Source organism: Amblyomma americanum, chromosome 8, assembly GCF_052857255.1.
Source record: "Amblyomma americanum isolate KBUSLIRL-KWMA chromosome 8, ASM5285725v1, whole genome shotgun sequence".
Lineage (NCBI taxonomy): Eukaryota > Metazoa > Arthropoda > Arachnida > Ixodida > Ixodidae > Amblyomma > Amblyomma americanum.
Window position 1 is genome coordinate 16679991 of NC_135504.1, and position 20422 is coordinate 16700412.

General features: G+C 46.6%; 1 protein-coding gene across 1 annotated transcript; it reads left to right on the plus strand.

The window, feature by feature from the left end:
• The first annotated feature begins 1272 nt into the window (after positions 1–1272).
• LOC144102177 (uncharacterized) lies at positions 1273–20068 on the plus strand. The gene is made up of 9 exons (XM_077635490.1): positions 1273–1361; positions 3600–3815; positions 7190–7412; positions 8444–8597; positions 9043–9155; positions 11780–11918; positions 14557–14739; positions 17663–17788; positions 19859–20068. Exons 1-9 carry the CDS (start codon positions 1289–1291, stop codon positions 20066–20068), a joined length of 1437 nt encoding a protein of 478 aa, XP_077491616.1. The 5' UTR covers positions 1273–1288.
• Positions 20069–20422: the final 354 nt, after the last annotated feature.

Below are 20422 nucleotides of genomic sequence, written 5' to 3' on the forward strand. Positions count from 1 at the left end.
GCGCTCCATTTATGTGTATGATGCTATTGCACACGCCCGTGATATCTAGCTTTGCTAGCACTCGTTCCACCTCATTCGTTTATAGATGTGTACGTTATTGCGTCTTACGAGGTAGTGAGTGTAATACATTAAGGAAGAGCTTGCAAGACATGCTATTTTTCTTGTAAGGGTATAATTAATGCACATATCATCAACCTAAGGGCAGATGCACTACCTGAAACCAAGGATATACAGTGCCTAAATTTTCCGATTAAAATTTTTCTTGTCATGTCTAGACAACCGATGGCGAGATCACTATCATATATTCAACAGTATCATAAAGCTACTATGTTTCTTGGTTTACACGGTGAACTAGTGCATAGGAACGCGATTTGAACAAATGCCGAATTTCAACAAGTCGTTGATATATTCCTTACTTGTGCTTTGCATGAGTTCGCCATGCGTTATATCTATCTGATTCGACAGTTTTTCACTTAAATCATATTAAGTATCCACGACGCTATAGTACAAAACACGCCGCTTAATATAATGCAATAAAACGAGCGTCGTTACTGAACAAGTGATCGGCTCTTGTTCTACCTGAAGAAAAGTTCAACATTGTCCAAAGTACCACCTTTAAAAGTAGCGTTCTTTGCACCCGACAGCGGAAGACAACAGCGGTTCCCGTCACCACCATGCAAGCGATAAGAAACGAAAGAATAAGCCCGGACTGATTGGGATTCAATAATTGCCACATTATGACCTCAAGAGCTCTTAGAAACCTGATATCCTGAAAACCGAGTGGAAAATCGCTGAATCTCTGCTGGAGTCCTTGTCTGCCTAATTATTACGGTGCTACCCAGGTTAATGACGTTTCATGATGCTGCCCTTGAATTGCCGCCTCCGAGTCACGCACACGCCTCCGCTTAATGCCACCAGAGGGCATAAGCGGTCACATGACCACGAACGACTGCTGAGGACAAGAAGCTTTCATTCATTAACCTCAGAAATAGGACTCACTAGAGTCAATATTCTTCCAGCGTAGAAGCCACAATGCAACACTACTGCGTAGAAGTGAGCCACAAAGCATCTCTGAACGTTGCTACTTTAGGGGCGGAGCATTATTAAGGTTTAAAGAAAGCTGTTCTTTGGTATGAAGAAGCTTGAAAGCTCCGCAGCTATGCGTTTCACACTGGCAAAACAATGCCGTTACATACTCTACACCTAAATTCCCAACCTTCAAGGCTATCAAAAGTAACCTCGTCGCTCGTCCCTCTCACTTCGCAGGGAAAATCCGAACTTGTTGAGGATGGTGGTCGCATGTTCCCTCATCTTTACAATATGCGCTGTGATCGTCGTCACGCTGGCATTGCTCATGAACGGTAAGCAGATTGAAAGATATCATGTCTGTGAGGTCTAGCCTCAGAGATCCGAGCAAAAAATTCCTGGCGTCATCGTTGTTTGCTTCTCAAAACACCGGGCGCTTAACCTGTACTGCTCTGCTCCGTCGCCAAGAGTTCTGAAACTCCAACCACAAACTGCTTCCGTGTCTCACTTAATTGCTTTACACCCGCTTTACACCCAGTGTTTGCTTACTGGAGCTTGGCGCTACCGGGAAAAAAATTGTTGGAGGTTACTCTTAAGCTCTGCTCTAAGGGCTTGACGCGATAGCGTAATGGGTTACTTCCCATATATGGAGAATGTCATTCTCTACATTCATAAATCAGTGGGTGTCCTCGTACCCCTCCTGGTGCAGAGGTTAAGCGATAAGCCACTGCCCTGCGATGGCAGATGCTCCCAGCGGTGGGCCTTGTAGGTGGGCCAACTAGGTCAAGTAACCAGTGGGAGTCCTCATACCCCTCCTGGTGCAGAGGTTAAGCGACAAGCCACTGCCCTGCGATGGCAGCTGCTCCCAGCTGTGGGCCTTGTAGGTGGGCCAACTAGGTTAAGTAACCTTGTGGCGTCATCACAACGGGTCCACCGGATCCTGAGCAAACTTCCCACCGTGGCAGATGGCAGTTAAATTAATGACTGGCTGTGAGAGGTAGCTTGGGAAGAGAAACATGCTTCGCACAATCCCCATCGGTGGCAGCATCTGACATTGAAGAGCAGTGGCGCATCGTTTAACCGCTGCACCACTGCGCCAGGAGTGGCATCAGGGCTCTGAGCGATCTCAGAAAGTAAAGTCAAGAATGAACAATTTTGCATATATGGGTATTAACGCATTAATGCTATCGCGTCATACCCCTGAGGCGGAGGTTAAGTGCCCCTCCAATTTTTGTTCGTCCAGATCTTGGTGCACTGTAAGAACTACATGGATGCCATATCGTCTGGCAAATCTAGGTAAAATTCGGAAAATAAAGATATAATCGCTGTGAATACATGCCAGTGTGCTTGTTTTTTTCTTTAATCGTGGCTTTCTGATTTCACGAGCAAGCTAAGAAAGCCATAATCGTCTTTCTTCAAAATCCCTACGGTGGCATCCATTTCTATTACGTTTGAACTTCATTTTCCAGCACCATCAATCCGCTAGTTCATTAGAAAACGTGTGGTGGCCCTGAGAAATGTGGTAAGAGAAATGTCAGTACGGGGAGAGTTTTCTAAATAGTGGCTCCAAAGTCAGTAATGAATGCAATGCGTCAACGCATTAATGAGAAAAGGATATTGCAACACTGTCTTTCTTCTGACACCCATAGTGGGGGAAACATTCTTCGAACAGGCAGTGAATTCTCCATCTGCTAAACAATTTTTTGCATTATGTGGCCAAAATTGGTGTCTTTTTAACGTCAATGTCGTGCGCGTTGACGAGGGTTTACATTAGCTCTGTTTCTGGATTGTTTATCTGTTTATTAAATCGAAAGCTTTACTAGGCTACGTCGGCGGGGATCGTGTCCGCAAAATGTGTCGGCAGCAGCTGTGGGCAACTCAGAAGAGGTAGCGTGAAACGAGTGGTTGTAATTGAAAGAGCATGATGTGAGGATGCAGCCAGAAAAAAAAAATCGAAATCGAATGAATAGTTAATTACAGACAAATATGTCCAAAAAGTGGGCGGAGCTAGAGCGGAAGTGCCGCTAACTTTGAAAACGGCGGAAGTAGGCGGAGCTATAGCGTAGCGCCAAATTTGAAAAATGGGAAGTGTGGACGGAGACAAAAAAGCATGGCGCCAAGTTTGGAAACTCGAAATGAGCAATTACGTGAGCAGTGATAAGGGATGATACGTAATCAGAAGATAGAAAGCAAGAATGATAAGTTAGAGGCAATTAGGTAATTAATAAGAAGTTAAAGGTAATGGACAGGTAAATAGACTGGACGGGCATATAGTGAGCGGGAGGGAACAAAGCGTGGCAGAAAATTTGAAAACTCGAAATGGTTGCCGGGATCAAACGAGGGTATAATCAGAGCTAATCGATAACCAATCAATCTAGTGAGCGAGAAAACAACAATGGCGCCAAATTTAAAAGGCGACCAGTGTCGAGGAGGCGTCAGCACTTTCGCATTCTTCCAATGCGGGTAGCCGCAGTGATCTCTAATTTATTGTCTCCAGGTGTGAGTGCCAGCTTCTCCGGTTTCTCAGCATCCGATGGCTCGCAGCATATTGAATATCTTACACGCGGACGCAGGCTCCACAGATTCTACCGCCGAGTATACCTCCGAGACGACCGGAGAGGTCTTCAAGGAAATGAGCATCCCGCCGGATATCCGGGTCAATCACGATCAGGTGACGTCTCGAACCGTTGCAACAGCTGCTCCGCCACAGACGCCACAGACGCCCCGAACCGTCGCAACAGCTGCTCCCACGGTGCCGCCGGAACCTTCAACAAAGTCACCGCGTGAAGGTCAGCCTGCTGCTGCGATTTATTGAGGCGAGAAGATGCACTACGCTAGGTAAAGCAGTCGTCGCGTAGGCCTGAGAATGACCTTGAACGACCTTAAGCCCAACCAAGTATAGCCGTGTATGACCACATGTGGTACAGTTATGGTGTCAAACCCTTAACCCCTGACCTGGACCCGTGCCTTTTGGTTGACCTTTGACCTTGAGCTCACTTTTGACATTGGGTGACATTTGGGTTGACCTTCGCTCTTAATGACATCCGATGGGGTGATGTTAAGCCACGTGACGACATCCAAAGGGGGTGTCGTAAGACCATGTGATACCACGTCCTAGCCACGCGGTCGTGTGGGTATATATATATAGAACGGCTGTTGCGAGCGTGTAGCGGAGCTGGCATGGACGAGCTCCAGACGTTTTGCAAACGTCCTCGCCTTTCGATCAAGTGCACGGTTAGCCAAGTTAAGCCACTGCCAATTTTTACAGCGCTGTTTCCCGTTTTGCTTGAATTCCTTTTTTTTTCAAAGGGGGGATTTCCAGTATAAAATTTTCTCCCTCAATGTACCGTCTAGGGCATTAACTCACTTAAAATTTGACGAACCTTAGTTGTCTTGTGCTTAGAATAACGCTTTAATGTTCCTGCATAATTCAGCAATCAATACATCATTTTTTTACGACCAATCATTTTTTTTCTCAAGGATTCAAGCAAAAAGGATTGATTGATTAATTAACTGATTTTTTACATAAACATTTGTTTATTTATTTATTCACAGATACTGCAGTCCAGAACAGGGATTTTTGCAGGGTGCAAATAACATATACCAGTACATAAAAGCAGGGAACAAAACAAAGCGAGAACAAAGTACATCGCTTAAATGACAACACAAACAACACCGTTATTGCATAAAATGTCGCATAAAAGAAAAAGGCATATTTGAGCTTGCAACAAAATCATTAGAGATTAGCAGAAAACGAATGCAACGTAGGCTGTGTAACTTCGGTATTAAGTTATTCTACTCGGTTAAGGTAATAGAAAAAATTATTGTTTAAATATTATGAAATTGTTTTTAATTCATTCATTCACTGACTGACTGACTCGCTGGCTGGCTAGTTGGCTGACTGACTGAGTGGCTGTCTGGCTGGCTGGCTGGCTGGCTGGCTGGCTGGCTGGCTGGCTGGCTGGCTGCTGGCTGGCTGGCTGGCTGGATGGATGGATGGATGGATGGATGGATGGATGGATGGATGGATGGATGGATGGATGGATGGATGGATGGATGGATGGATGGATGGATGGATGGATGGATGGATGGATGGATGGATGGATGGATGGATGGATGGATGGATGGATGGATGGATGGATGGATGGATGGATGGATGGATGGATGGATGGATGGATGGATGGATGGATGGATGGATGGATGGATGGATGGATGGATGGATGGATGGATGGATGGATGGATGGATGGATGGATGGATGGATGGATGGATGGATGGATGGATGGATGGATGGATGGATGGATGGATGGATGGATGGATGGATGGATGGATGGATGGATGGATGGATGGATGGATGGATGGATGGATGGATGGATGGATGGATGGATGGATGGCTGACTGACTGACTGACTGACTGACTGACTGACTGACTGACTGACTGACTGACTGACTGACTGACTGACTGACTGACTGACTGACTGACTGACTGACTGACTGACTGACTGACTGACTGACTGACTGACTGACTGACTGACTGACTGACTGACTGACTGACTGACTGACTGACTGACTGACTGACTGACTGACTGACTAATTTGTGTGTGCTGTCGGGCTGAAGCTTATAAACGCTTAACCTTTGTTCTAGTTGTTTTTAGACCATTAGCTCTTAGTCAGGCACCGGTTATACGGTGGAGGTTTCGACGTCCGCAAGTGGCAGTTCGCACCGATAAGTAAAGAGGGCGCCACGAAACAGTGCCACGGCTCATGGCGCCAGCTCTAGTTTGTGCCGCTGCTCGAAGCAGTCTGCAGCAAAACGTGGAATGTCGCACCGCGCCCCTTCTTTTTTCTCGTACAGTTCATGTTCCATTGATCTCGTCCGACAATTCAACATACCTTGCCAGGTAGTTTCAACCTGAACAAAAACCGGGAAAATTGGACATGTCTCTGGAAAATCCTTCGATTTCACGTCTAATTTATCGCTCAAATATTCTCCTTAGCAACGTAACCATTAATTGAATTTATTCTTTACTTAACTTCTCTGCCCGACGTTTTTATACTGTAATTCTCATGCAATTGCTGCTCAAGCCACATTATCCTGCAATATATTATCATAACTAAATTGCGCGCCAAACTGGCATTGCTTCCACTCCGTGAAGTCTTTCTCGGTAAATGAGCGTTAGTTTTCCCCTTCGGCTGCTACATAAGAATTTACTGTCGGAAATCACTGTCGGCACCTTTTCTTATGTGTTCTTTGGGGCCTCGCACTCTGGATTTGCAGAGCACTTTAAAACCAATACTCAGGCATTTAAGATTAAATCGGCTATATTCCTCCTATTTCGTTTTATTACCCAACACGCCTCGACAACACTTCATTTGTTAGATCTCAGTCCTTACACTCATTCCAATATCATTTCTTTGGTACAATTAAATCCGTGAAACCGATTCCCTAAGTTCCACCTCCTTTTTGATGGAAATGCTACTCTCACCTTTTAGAGCGAAAGCTCTACTGCTCGGAGTACAACTTTCGATGTGGATGAGACAATGACCTACAATGCCTCACAAGGTCGAACCGAACTGAACTGCGCGGCGGTATGGCCGAAGCTATGGTAGTATGACAACGTGATCATATGATTGTGCCCTTTGAGTACCTGACCTTGATTTTTCAAGGCTAAAGCCTTTAATGGCTCATTGTTGTCCGTCCGTCCATCCGACTGTCCGCGAAATCTGTCACACTATGACGTCGTCAATTACATAATTGCTGTAACCCATATACTCGCAGCAATTATTAAGTAATGGGTGGTTTGAATTATTTAATTAGTGATGAATTGGTAATTAGCTAAAAGAAAAAAAATAAACAGATGAAATAAAAATAAATAAAACAGCCAAAAAGTTAATAAAGATTTAAAAAATATATTAAATCAAACATTAAAAATAAAAACAAAAATATATGCCTACGAAGCCGTGGAAAAAGAACTGCGTTCAAGAAACTTCCGTGGTTTCACATTCCTGCACGTAAGCAGACTTAAGTGCCCTCAGAATTTTTGACCTTGACCCCAGACCTTGACATTTGATTTGAGACAGTGGAGACCATGCTTAACAGAGTTTTCGCTCGTATAACTAGGTTCAAGCCCCTCTGAACCCCAGCCACCTATTTTTTTCACGCAGCCCTAAACGAGCGGCCATTGGTGTGCACAATGGGGTCCAAGATAAGCACCGGGGCCATGTTCCCGGACGACGGTCTTTGTGACTACATCTTCTACGACTCCATCTACAAGAATCGCCGGAACCTGCTCCTGAATCCCAGAAAATTCGGCAATGACCTGCGAATATTTCTCGACTCGTACAGCAAGTACAAGATCACCGCCTTCGGCCTCGGCTTCGCCTTCAAGTGAGCAGTCACCGGCACAACAAATTCTCGCCTCTAACGGCGTCCCGGATATAACGAATGCGCAGTGTGTACCCTAGTGACGCGTACACTCTTTGTTGATGAGGTAATGAACAGCGGGCAGAAACTAGGAGGCCAACGAAAAGGGTTCATCTTATGTTAAGGACAACGCAGCGAACTCTGGAAAGAAAAATGTTAGGTGTGACGTTCAGAGACCGGAAGCGGGCAGAGTGGGTGAGTTAATAAACTCGGGTTAATGGCATCCTAGTCGAAATCAAGAGGAAGAAATGGGATTGGGTAGGGCATGTAATCCGAAGGCAAGACAACCGCTGGTCCTTAATGGGAACGGACTGGATTCCAAGAGAAGGCAAGCGTAGCAGGGGGCGTCAGAAAGTTAGGTGAGCGGATGAGATTAGGAAGTTTGCAGTCTTAGGGTGGGCGCAGCTGGCAAACGAGAGGGTTAATTGGTGAGACATGGGAGAGGCCTCTGCCCTGCAGTGAGCGCAGTGAGGCTGATGATGACGATGATGAAGGAAGGAAAGATTAATGGGAACGGACTGGATTCCAAGAGAAGGCAAGCGTAGCAGGGGGCGTCAGAAAGTTAGGTGAGCGGATGAGATTAGGAAGTTTGCAGTCTTAGGGTGGGCGCAGCTGGCAAACGAGAGGGTTAATTGGTGAGACATGGGAGAGGCCTCTGCCCTGCAGTGAGCGCAGTGAGGCTGATGATGATGACGATGATGAAGGAAGGAAAGAATGAAGGAACACGCATAAGAAGAGAAGCGTAGCAGTGCTTTGTCTGTGCTCAACTCACTGTTGTATCCTTATTGTGCTCTGAACTTCTCGACTGCGCTGATGAACCATGTTCCTTAAATCGCTAAATAAGAGTTTATGCATTTCACGCTTCGTTTCGGTTCTAGCCTCGGCAAATACTGCGCTCTTTGATTGCGCGGATCTATTGAAGATCGCTTGAAACACGGATATGGGGACGGTAACCATTCTGCGTTCCACGGGTGGATGTGATTGACGCGACGCAGGCAGTCTAGGCACGTGTTGGCTAACATCAGAGGTAGCGGTCGATCGCCGTTGGCCTACTTCTGGGATCGCGGCATCTTCCACTTTGGCATCCTGGACACGCCCACCGAGAACCTGAGGGCGAGAGATCTTGACACGGCCGTGGAATGCCTCAAGGTACACACCGACGTCAACAGCGGCCGAGTCTGACTCTCCTCCAGTGCATTTACATAAAGGTCACACCGTGGAATCTAAACGAGTGCTTCAATATTAATTTGAATTGATTAAAACATGAAAATTGGTTGTTGGGGATAGGAAATGGCGCTGTATCTGTCTCACATCTCGGCGGACACCTGAACCGCGCCGCAAGGGAAGGGATAATGGAGGGAATTACAGAAGAAAGGAGGAAAGAGATGCTTAGTGGAGGGCTCCGAAATGCCCTCCGAGGGATGTTTAACGTGCACTGACAACGCACAGCACAAGGGCGCCTTAGCGTTTCACCTACATCGTAACTCGGCCGCCGCGGTCGAGTTCCAACCCGGGTACTGCGGATCAGTAGCCGAGCGCCCTAACTAGTGAGCCACCGCGACGGGTCTCTAATTCGACCACGATTTCGTTTCAGGAACTGGACAGCCAGGCCGAGACGCAGAGACGTGGAGGAAACCCTTCTTTCATTTTCTACGCAGTGGTACTTCGTAACTCCACTTACGAAGACCAATACTACAGATACTTTAAGTGAGTACAGGTGGCGCAAATTGTACTACTGTCACGAGGAACGCCTGTGTCCGGTCTCCAACACTTTGTACACGGAGGCCTCTCTTGCTCTCGGCGAAGGACGTCATCACTGGCGAGGATTATTCCAAGTGTTTCAGGGAAGACCACCACTGATCTTTAAAAAAATATATAATTTTTGATGTGTCAAGGCGGCTCGTGCGGCAATATAATACCTGCGCTGCCGTTCATCATAAAACAGGTGAATAATGTTAAAGGGAAGCAGAAAGGGCTGTTTGAGAATTGTGTGCTATTCAAGAATTCGAATCTATGAATATTAGATTAGAGTCATTGCAGGTATTTTATATCCAGAGACCACAGTTCCACACTGAGGTGGCTTAAAGTTATTAAGTAGTTTAGTTAATGGGGGTGTGACATCCCATTGCGACTCAGGCTATGAGAGACGCCGTAGTGAAGGGCCCCGGAAGTTTCGTCCACCTGGGGTTCTTTAACGTGTACTGACATCGCACAGTACACGGGCCTCTAGAATTTCGCCTCCATCGAAATTCGACCGCTGCGACCGGGGTCTAAACCGCGTTTTCGGGCCAGCAGCCGAGTGCCATAACCACTCAGCCACCGCGGTGGCTGTAAAGTTATTAAGTATTTATAAACTAAATACACTGCGGATTGCCATTCATGCTCACCGCTTGTTTGCATAGGTACACTTTCACACACGCGCCCCGACCAACAGCAAAAATACCAGCTAAGAGATTATTGTACCAGGCCCCTCAGGATAAGAAATTATACTGGTAAAAACGTGCCTAATCGATAATGTAAATGACTACTTATTTTATTTAATTTCTTGACGTGCCTATGGTATTTTTGCCATTGTAATTCGCGTGTGCTAATTTACATGTTACATTACTGTTATACATGTTACGCTCTCTTGCTGTGTCAGGTGCACCAGGGGGATGGGCCTCGTCAGGCTTACTATGCCTTTTGCCCTCCCCCTCAACTACGTACAGATGCTTGGAATAAAAAAACTTCCTTCCTTTTTTGTGGGTATTTTTTGAACTAGAGTTTAAAATGGCGATGCAGTTGTCGATAAAAAGCTTGACGGTGTTCAGGCTTCTCCTCACTGCATAAGAAGAATGCGGGAAAACTCGTAGTGACGTCATTGTTGCCGAATATTCAGATGTCCTCTGCCCTTCACCTGCATGGTGCTGTGCGTCATCCGATACCGCCAAACAATGCTTCGTGAGCTCCATCTTCGATGATGTTGGTTCTCTCCTATGAAACAACAGTTTCTTCGCTTGAAACGTTGCGCCGTCGTACGTGACGTCATCGGAGAATTTTAGCATACCGGATACGTATGCCGGTTTTACGCCCACCTGTTACGCACGCGCAGTAGTTTTACTCGCCCACGCATTTGCAAAGGGCATGCGCAGATTCCCTACGTAATACCGCTATACGAGTCCGCTAGTACGTCTCTGGTATGCTAAATCTCTCTCGTATCAAGGCTTCTGCCCGTCGCTGATCACTGCAGAGAAGCCTGAACGCCGACGCCTCTTTATTTGGCGGTTACACCACCATAAAGCGGTTTTGCAAAATTACATTTTTACTGGCTATGAAATGAGCCGCATTTTGCAAAGCAGTTGGAATTGCGAAACTTTTTTTAGAATTACCACTTTTCATTTGAGTTCAAACATTTTTGTCGAGTATTAAGTGCCGCAGACCGCCCATAAAACTTTTTATATTCCCATTTTCGCGTACGTTTTTGAAAAAAAGTTGTAATTTCGGGGATAAAATAACAAGCAACCATGAGATTAAAAATGTTCTTTGCCTACTTTATTGCTCATTCGTGCAAAAGTACATTGGTTTTATATTGTTAAGAAATAGTTAAACTCTAACACAGAAATAACTTACATTTTCTAAGATTTTATTGAGGCCGTTTTTTGCAATCGCTGTCATATTACCCTATTTTTTTCCTGTAAATGTTGAGGAAAAGTACTTCCTAGAGCTTGATAAAGAGACATAAATTTTCTGGAAGAAATCAGGGAACGTCGAGTTCTGATGTGTTTGCTGTTGAATCACCCTGTCCAATTCGGTACCATTGCACCTTTCCGTAGACCACATTGAACATGGCTACTTGGAGCATGAAACGCAGTCCGTGATCGAAGAACAGCTGGCGAGCGCTTCCACTCGAACTTCTGATGCTTTTCACTACTGTGAAAGCTTCCACTGAACTTGTTATACCAACGGGCCATTAACTTATCCATCATGCAGTGAGCAGAACAATCTGAGACACATACACAACGAGACGAAGAATGAGAACTAATACTGAACAACTTCGTCCCAGTGTGTTTGTGCATCAGATTTCGCTCTTCAGTTCATGATGCTTCATAACCAACTAGCCCGCCAAAACGTCTAAACGCCATTCTTTGAGCCTTGCAGCAGGGAGACCCTAATGACACTCGTGACGTCATACACACTGTGGAGGAAAGAGCTCCTTACACTCGAAGGGCTGTGAATGCCAGGTTGACAAGGAGTTTGTGCAGGCATCCGTGCTGTGGTCAAAAAACTTATGGAAAGCATCGTGCCGCCAAGACTCGTAGATAAGAGCCTGGACATCTCATACGCCTACGCAGGTACCACTACCAGCCGGACGTGGTCATTGCCCAGGGCCACTACTACACCGGTGACAACATTTTCATCGACTGTCGGGTTTTCCCTCCAACGTTACTGAACAGGCCACAGGATCCTAACAGCAGCTACCAGCATGACCTGGTGGGAATCGAGCACATTTTTCAGCCACCTATTATTTTTTATTTTGTACATGTAACAGTAGCTTGGAGATGCTCCGACAGAGTCTTTGTCGGTGCTCAGCATAAAGGGAAACAAAATAACGCAGGAAATAACGTGGCACAGTGGAGGACACCGCTTAGATCTAAGCAGACGCCATTACACCGCGCCCACTTGCACGCACGCGAAGCTGTGAAATTACAGAGAAGAGGCAAGTAGCGCATACGGTGCGGAAAAAAATTACGGTGGTATTCCACCAAGGTTTGCACTTATCGTGGTCACTTGGCAAAGTGACACGGAATAAACATGCACTTTGGTTGGCGTTTAACGTTATGGCTCCCATTTAAACCGCTTCACTTCGCTGGTCCATTTTACGTGTTAATGAAGTTCCCACCATTTACTTATAGGCCCACTCTTTTTGATCACACAAAAGCCCACCTGCGCTGAATGAGCGGACTACATGGGCCAGACGCCTTCTAATTACGTGCTTTAATGTCGACTTAAGCATCTCAGAGATAGAAAACTAGTTTAGGAATTTTATTAAAATATTATTCCTCGGGCTTAATGAGCACAACTTCCTCAGGCTTAATTAGCAGGCAAAAGGATTGGTAATAATAATTGATTTTCGGGGAAAGTAAATGGCGCAGTATCTGCCTCATATATCGGCGGACACCTGAACCGCGCCGTAAGGGAAGGAATATAGGAGGGAGTGAAATAAGAAAGGAAAAAAGTGGCGTCGTAGTGGAGGGCTCCGGAATCATTTCGACCACCTGGGGATCTTTAACGTGCACTGACATCGCACAGCCCACGGGAGCCTTAGAATTTCGCCTCCATCGAAACACAGCCGCCGCGATCGGGTTCGAACCCGGGAAACACAGATCAGTAGCCTAGCGCCCTAACCACTGAGCCAGCGCGGCGGGTAAAGAAAAATCTATAGACAAGCGTCATGTTTGTAAACAATGGTAGCGCTGCGGTCGGCAGCGACGCGGGGTTTAGGCAAAACGCAGCGCGCCTACACTGCGCCAAGCGACGCTGCCTTCGAAACATACTGGTGCATGCGAATATTTCAAAGCGTGAGCGTCGCTGGTTAGAAACAGTTTTGTTGATGCTCGGAGAGCAGCACTTTTTCAGCCTGTTTTCTAGACGGAATTAGTAGGCGGAGCGCTGCATCGGGTGCTTCTCCGCGCCTAGTTGGCGACAAGTAACAGCGCAGCGCTACGGCGGGTGAAAGCGCGGGGTATGGGGAGGAACTAATCGTCCACAGTTTTCAACTTATGGGCCGATAAAGCATATCCGATTGCTAGTGCAAGAGAGGACGACGTGATACACGACGGCGCGAATCAGTTTTCTCACACGACGAACCTTGTAAATGTGCTTCCTATTTTCATCGAGCCGCTTCACTCCGGAGACCTTGGAAATGAATGAACACCATACAGCTGCATTGAATAAGGCAAATGCGATCTGAGAGCTCCACGAGCGCATGCATAGACGTTTTCTTCGAGCTCCAAACGAAATTTACGCTCTCTGCTAAGCTATAAAATTTTGCTCCTTATTTAAGAATTTATTCATGTGTGCGCGTTCTGCTTGATCGGAGTGGCTTTTGGCGTGGAATTTGCTGTGTTCGCCAGGTTCTGATCGACCTACAACGTGAAAATTCCAATAATTGGGGAATAACACTGCGCGACTTTGTCGAGATCATAGCGTCGTTGGACCGGCGTTGAAACGACACACTTGTTGAAATTCGCGAAAATTATAACAGAGAAAAAACCGCCGTGCGTGCTACTACCCGATCGAGTCCGGTGCTTCTTCAAGCGAGGCACGGTGTGAACGCTGAAGGCGACTGGCGGCAGCTTTTTGTCTCTTTTTTTGCGCGAAGTGATGCTCGAGACGTTGTCTGGGTGATAAACATCTGAAAATGGTCCCCTGCGTTCAATTTACGATCCCGAGCACATGGAATATCGCGCCCAAACTTATGCTGAGAGCAAGACAGAATGAGAACGAGTTGCAGGCGTTACTTGATTTCTGCACTGTTCATCACGCGACCGAAAACCAACGATGCGAAGTCAGAGACGCGAACCAACTTGTTAGATTTTAATTCAGAAACGCAATATAACAGCCCAAGGGGCGAAACGAGCTCGGCGGTAATAATTAGCCGTGAAACCGAACTTGTCTTGCTCCTCGGCCCCTGCCCGTAGGTTTCGCGCCTATCTGAGTGCCATAAACTTGTGGTAACTTATGCCACTTCCTTTCTTCTGCATTGCTGCTCAACCAACCGCACCACAATTTGTCGGCATGCCGTGAATTGTGCCCAGAAACCCGCAAGCGTGGCGCACCCAATGCGGAAGGTCCCGCTTTCTGCCTACACGACGAAAGACACTGCTGACGCCAGCGCCGCCGCATCTCTTTGACGTCACGGCCTGACGCTTGTCTATAGGAAGGCAAAGAGTCTATAAGCGGTCTATAGGCTGTGTATAGACCTTCTGGTAAGGGTGAAACTCAAGTAGCTTCCTTGACAGGAGCCCGACTGTTATACAGCTAGCGTCTCATGTATACCCACTGGTAACAGAGAGCTTCGGCAGGCTGGCGCCTTGGCAAATGTGGTACATCCCCGTATGTCTTCCAGACCACGGCGGTCGACAGCATTCTCACATTGTCGAGGCTGACCAGGCTGACCAAGCGGACGCTGTGGGCAGTCTCGGTGACCATGAAGGGTCGTTGGACGACACCTTTGAGTCGAAACCCTTTCGGGTTCCTCGTCCAGTGCGTCAACGACCCGAGGAGCGAGTCCTTCGGCAGCTACGCCGAGGTACTGAGTTGGTATCTTCCTGCATATCTGTCTTCAAGCACGGCGGTACACTAAGAGTTATGACCATATCATGTATCTGTATAGATTAACGGCAGGGGAGAGAAATGTGTGACCAGTAAACAGAACAAAAAGTGATGAACACATACCGAGAACGCTAGTGGCAGGTGTTTCTGCCTTTTTTATTTGTGTTCCGGTTAATAATTGGTTTTTGGAGGAAAGGAAATGGCGCAGTATCGGTCTCACATATCGGCGTACACCTGAACCGCTCTGCAATAATAATAATATTAATTGGTTTTGGGGGGAAAGGAAATGGCGCTGTATCTGTCTCATATATCGTTGGACACCTGAACCGCGCCGTAAGGGAAGGGATAAAGGAGGGAGTGAAAGCAGAAAGGAAGGAAGAGGTGCCGTATTGGAGGGCTCCGGAATAATTTCGACCACCTGGGGATCTTTAACGTGCACTGACATCGCACAGCACACGGGCGCCTTTTCGTTTCGCCTCCATCGAAACATGGTCGCCGCGGTCGGATGGAGGCGAAACGCAAAGGCGCCCGCGTGCTGTGCGATGTCAGTGCACGTTAAAGATCCCCATGTGATCGAAATTATTCTGGTACGGCACCTCATGAACTAAAATTTTTGTTATAAATAGCCTTTCTGACGTATGAAGCCGGCTTTTGCAGCACAATAAGGCCCGGGATACATGCGACGTTTTTTCCGACGATGTTCGCGCGGCAGAAAACGTCGCGGCGGCGCGACGCCCGGCCGGAGGTACATGGAGCGAAAAAGCGGCAGCCCGCCGCCGCGTATCTCAGCGCGGAAGCAATATGATCAACAAGTGGCAAATACCATTGAGCGGGGAGCTCATTGAGAGCAGCGACGCTGACTCCTTATTCAGAATAACGAAATTGTTCATTTAGACACCACTGTACTGATTGCAGCACGCGTGCATAGATATCTACAAGGTTTTGCGCGCTCGAATGCATGCGGTCGCGTACCTTTCGACGCCCGCTCAGCCGTGGCTACCATCGGCTGCGGTTTTCTTCGGCACCTTCGCTTCAGGGAGGAAAAGCGGGCATTTCGATCCAAGATTCGGTCCTGTTCTCCAAAAAAAGTGACATTTCATGTCTCGTGAAGCGTTTATTTTCACGATAACAACATTTTTGTGCAATAAACACAGCAGAGCTCGTCGGCCATGTTGGCGGCGGCGGCGGCGGAGGCGGCCAAACCGGAAGAGCGGGCTTTCTGGGCTGCTATTGGCTTGCTCCGGCTGCCGCTTCCGGTCTCTCCGGACGCCGCGCGTCAATATCTGGCGGGGCCAGATCGGCGGCGGCGGGCGTTTTTTTCGAGACCGGGCGTCAAATGCGCGCCGTCGGGCGAAAATCGCCCAAAAAACGCTCCATGTATCCCGGGCTTAATGCCTGCGTCGGCGTTCATGAAAAGAGGAAAGCAATATAAGCCACTTAACTAATTTCCGGAAACTAACTCTAACTAAAACAGCTAGGCTACTAGTTGTAATTAGAAATTCGTAGCTGGTAGTTAGTAATAGCGATATCAGTTTTTAGAATTTCGGAAACGCGATTAACCTCACCGCCACAACTCGACAAAATTTGGCGGCTTCATGCGAAAATGCATGCGCTTTCTAAAGCGTAGTAAATGCAAAACGTCCCCTCCAGTGCACATAACTAGTCGAAAAAGCCAAATTTCGTCGAGTCACAGCGGAGAAGGTAATTGTGTTTTCGAAATTCTGAGCCCTGATATTGCTATTACTAACTACCGGCTACAAATCTCTAACTACAGGCAATAGCCCAATTGTTTTAGTTAAAAAGTTAACTATCAGAAACTAGTAAACCGGCTAACTAGTTAACATCATTTACATCTTTTCTGATGTCCGCCGAAGCAAGTATTATTGTGCCGCAAAAGCCGCCTTCGTACCTGAAAACGCCTATATTCAAAAATCTTGGTTCACCTTCGCTTAAACACGTGGTATATAGATTGTTTTACACTCGTGTCAATTTCAGCTGAATATGGTAATTAGCTGGACGTGCTAAAAATGTAAGATCCCTCAAGCTACGAAGATTGGTCACCTGAGGGACATGTCATTGAGAGCCCCATGGAATGATGCAAAGAAGCTCTCCTGCTTAGCGCATTAGGGGTTTTGTCACCACTTTCTTGAAGCTGCTTGTACGTGGTGTCTTGTGTTTTCTTTTTCTTTTTTCTTACTCGTGTGTTTTTGTTTGCATGTGTGTGACTGCCTTCGAAGTTAAATAGCTCGCGGAAAAAGTGCTTTGTTCTTTCTTTGGGTTATCATTTTGGTGCTTGTGCTATTGTGCTTCCATCAGTTGGGAATTCCCAGTATAGGGAAGCAATGATAAGACTTAATAGTTTTCCTTGGTTGCGTCAGAAATGCGATGTGCCACTTGACTTCCGGCAGCTTCTATTTTTCAGTGCTTAAAGACGACGCTGCCACAGCCACAGCCACATATTGCCAAAGGGTGCTTGCTGTTCATTACGAATGTTCATCCGCACAATATTCCGGGTGTGTCACATTACATGACCCAAGCTTTCAAATTTAAGCCGAATATTGAAGGCGACGAAAACCCTATACTGTTTACCACCATATCGGGCAAGTCAGATTGTTTTTGCGTGGCATCCATAATGACTGATTAAAATTATTTCAACTGAATAGCTAATGACCACTGGCCAAAATCATAATTTTTATTGCCCTACAGCGATGTGAAAAACAATTTTTTCAATTCAACTCTGCAAGACACTTCTTGCGTGTTTTTTATACCGTATTTTGACAAAAAGTTGAGTAATTAATCCTAAAAAATAGGATTTTGCAAGTAAAGATCAGGTTTGTTTGTTCTTCATCATCGACATAGTCTCGCTCCACTCAACTGGTTCTTATTTTTGACTGCTCCAGATATGCCGCGACCCAGCCTTCGAGCAACAGTTCACCTATAGCGCGGAGCATGGCGCCGTGCTGACCTATAACGCCACCGTGCGGCGGGTATTCACCTACGATAACGAAGCAGGCTTCTGCAAAAAGGTGGAAGCATGCGATATATTTCTGTTCATTTTAATAAGGAACATTTTTTACTTACGTAACACACGTGGTGGCAGGAGCCCGTAGAAAAAAGGGGATGGAGTCCACATAAGAGAATTAGCAGAACAAAGGAATTCGAATAAGCGAGCACTGCTGTTGTTGCTGACAGGAAGAAAGGAAAGTGCATGGGCCTGCCTACTGGCTCAAGCCGAGTCGCTGCCGCATGCTGAAAAGTAGGAGAGTTAAAGGATAGGAGAGGAAAGATAGAAAAGGCGCCGCGCGCTAATAGGCCAGTTTGCCCCGGACCGATCCCGGAGGCAGTGCGATACCGGGCCGACCCGTCTCGGAGTGAGCGAGCACAAAAAAAGTAGCTGGCGCTTTAGCATTGCTGAGCGCGTAATATTGTGCGAAAGCGCGGTTTTTTTTTTTCAAGTGGACACCACCGCTACGTACCTCGAAGCAAGAATCGGGTGTGCACTGACCCAGGGAGCCAGTTATTCGCTTTTCCTTTTGTCAAAATCAACACTCTACAACTTTGTACACGCCAATATAACGCCAATCCCACTGAACGCCAGCGGCCTATTGAAAATTGGTTTTTGGGGGAAGGAAATGGCGCAGTTATCTGTCTCGCATATCGGCGGACACCTGAACCGCGCTGTAAGAGAAAGGATAAAGAAGGGACTGAGAGAAGAAAGGAAGAAAGAGTTTGCCGTAGTGGAGGGCTTCGGAATAGTTTCGACCGCCTGGGGATCTTTAACGTGCACTGACATCGAACAGCACACGGGCGCCTTAGCGTTTCGCCTTCATCTAAACGCAGCCACTGCGGTCGGGTTCGAACCCGCGTACTCCGGATCAGTAGCCGAGCGCCTTAACCACTGAGCCACCGCGGCGGGTGCTCATTGCAGCCGTTCCGCCTTCATTCCACAATGTTGTCAAAGCCAATGCATGCAGTGCACATATCTCTGTCACTACTGTCATGTACCTCAAAGCGCGATTGAGGTGTCCACTGGCCCAGACAGCCAGTTATGTGCTCTTCAAAATCCTCAAAATCAACACACTATAATGTTGTGAACACCAATCTAACGCCAATCTCACTACACACCAGCGGCCTGTTCCGTTCCGCGTTTATTCCACAACACAGTCAAAGCCAATGGACGTATATCTGTCACTACCACCGTGTACCTCAAAGCATGACTAAGGTGTGCACTGACCCAGGGAGCCAGTTATACGCATTTTCTTTCCTTTCGTGACTCTTTCAGAGGTTTCACGCTGGCAGGCGAATTTTGCGGTGTTGAGGCTTTCTTTCACACTAAAAACTTCCGTAGGCAGCCGGCAGGACCGCGAAATAGCATGAATTAAAATGAAGCTTTCTAACGCCTGTACAATTCAGTGACAGAGGCAAGGCTATTCAACGCAATTTAAAAAAACTCTAATGTGATTGCGAAATCTTGTTTATCTCTTATGTAGACAGTTCTTCCATTAACAGGGACGGTGTTAGTCATTTAAGCCAACTGTTTAATGATCATCAGTAAAGGGTCGAAGCGTTTTTTCAACGGCTACTAAGTTCAGCAGCATGAAGTTTTGTTTAAACAACATAAGACAGAAGAAATGATGTTAATAGAGTATTTTTACTTTGTTTTATTACCTGCTCATTTTGCCGCTGTTGTGCTGACTCTACTTCACATCTCACTTTCTATAGGGTAAACGTTTACACTCATACTTTTTGTGAGTCTGCTTTCTTCCCATCCTCATTTTAAATGATCCGGACCTTTAGGACAGTTCAGTAACTGCCGCAGAAAAAGATAAGCACTATACACGAAAGTGTACGCTAAGGGAACGCAAGGATAAATTAATGCAGTGACCTGCTTCGGAAATTCGCTATAACATGTACATTCGCTATAACGAAAAAATTCGTGAGTGAGAGGCACATTTCTCTAACTCACCACTGCTTACCATTTTGATGATTATTATGATGATTGTGATTCTTTGATTTCATTATGACGACAATAATATTGATGATGATTGCGATGGCATGCAGATTACCTTTCATAATTATATCCACTTTGGTGGCAGCTGTGCAGAGTTCAAGGTGATCATCAAGATCAACGGTTCGGCATCGCAGCGTTCGATCTGGACTACGAAGACTTCTCCAACGAGTGCGCCTCGATGAACAAGTACGGGACGTTCTCGAGGCTGCGTGCGCTGCGTAGGATAGTGGAATTCTTCAGGACGAGCTTCAAGACAGGCGCTGACGAGTCTGCCTGCCTGCGGCTCGTAAAATGAAAAAAAAAATGAAAAAAAAAATGATTTTTGAGCGAAAGGTGCCAGTGTGCTGTGCGATGTCAGTGCACGTTAAAGATCCCCAGGTGGTAGAAATTTTTCCGGAGCCCTCCACTACGGCACCTCTTCTTCCTTTCTGTCCCTCCCTCCTTTATCCCTTCCCTTACGGCGCGGTTCAGGTGTCCAACGATATATGAGACAGATACTGCGCCATTTCCTTTCCCCAAAAACCAATTATTATTATTATTATAGCAAAATAAATAAGGCAGTAACTGTATCACTATCTCGGTGGACACCCGAGCCAAGCCCTAAGGGAAGGGATAAAGGTGGCTGTGAAAGAAAGAAGGGAGAAAGAGG

What these genes read in the sequence shown, in the direction of transcription:
- LOC144102177 (XM_077635490.1), top strand. Translation starts at nt 1,289, where the DNA reads ATGGTGGTCGCATGTTCCCTCATCTTTACAATATGCGCTGTGATCGTC. An exon ending in AACAAAGTCACCGCGTGAAG is followed by an intron (nt 3,816 to 7,189) that starts GTCAGCCTGCTG and finishes TTTTTCACGCAG; the next exon opens with CCCTAAACGAGCGGCCATTG. An exon ending in GCAGCTACCAGCATGACCTG is followed by an intron (nt 11,919 to 14,556) that starts GTGGGAATCGAG and finishes TATGTCTTCCAG; the next exon opens with ACCACGGCGGTCGACAGCAT.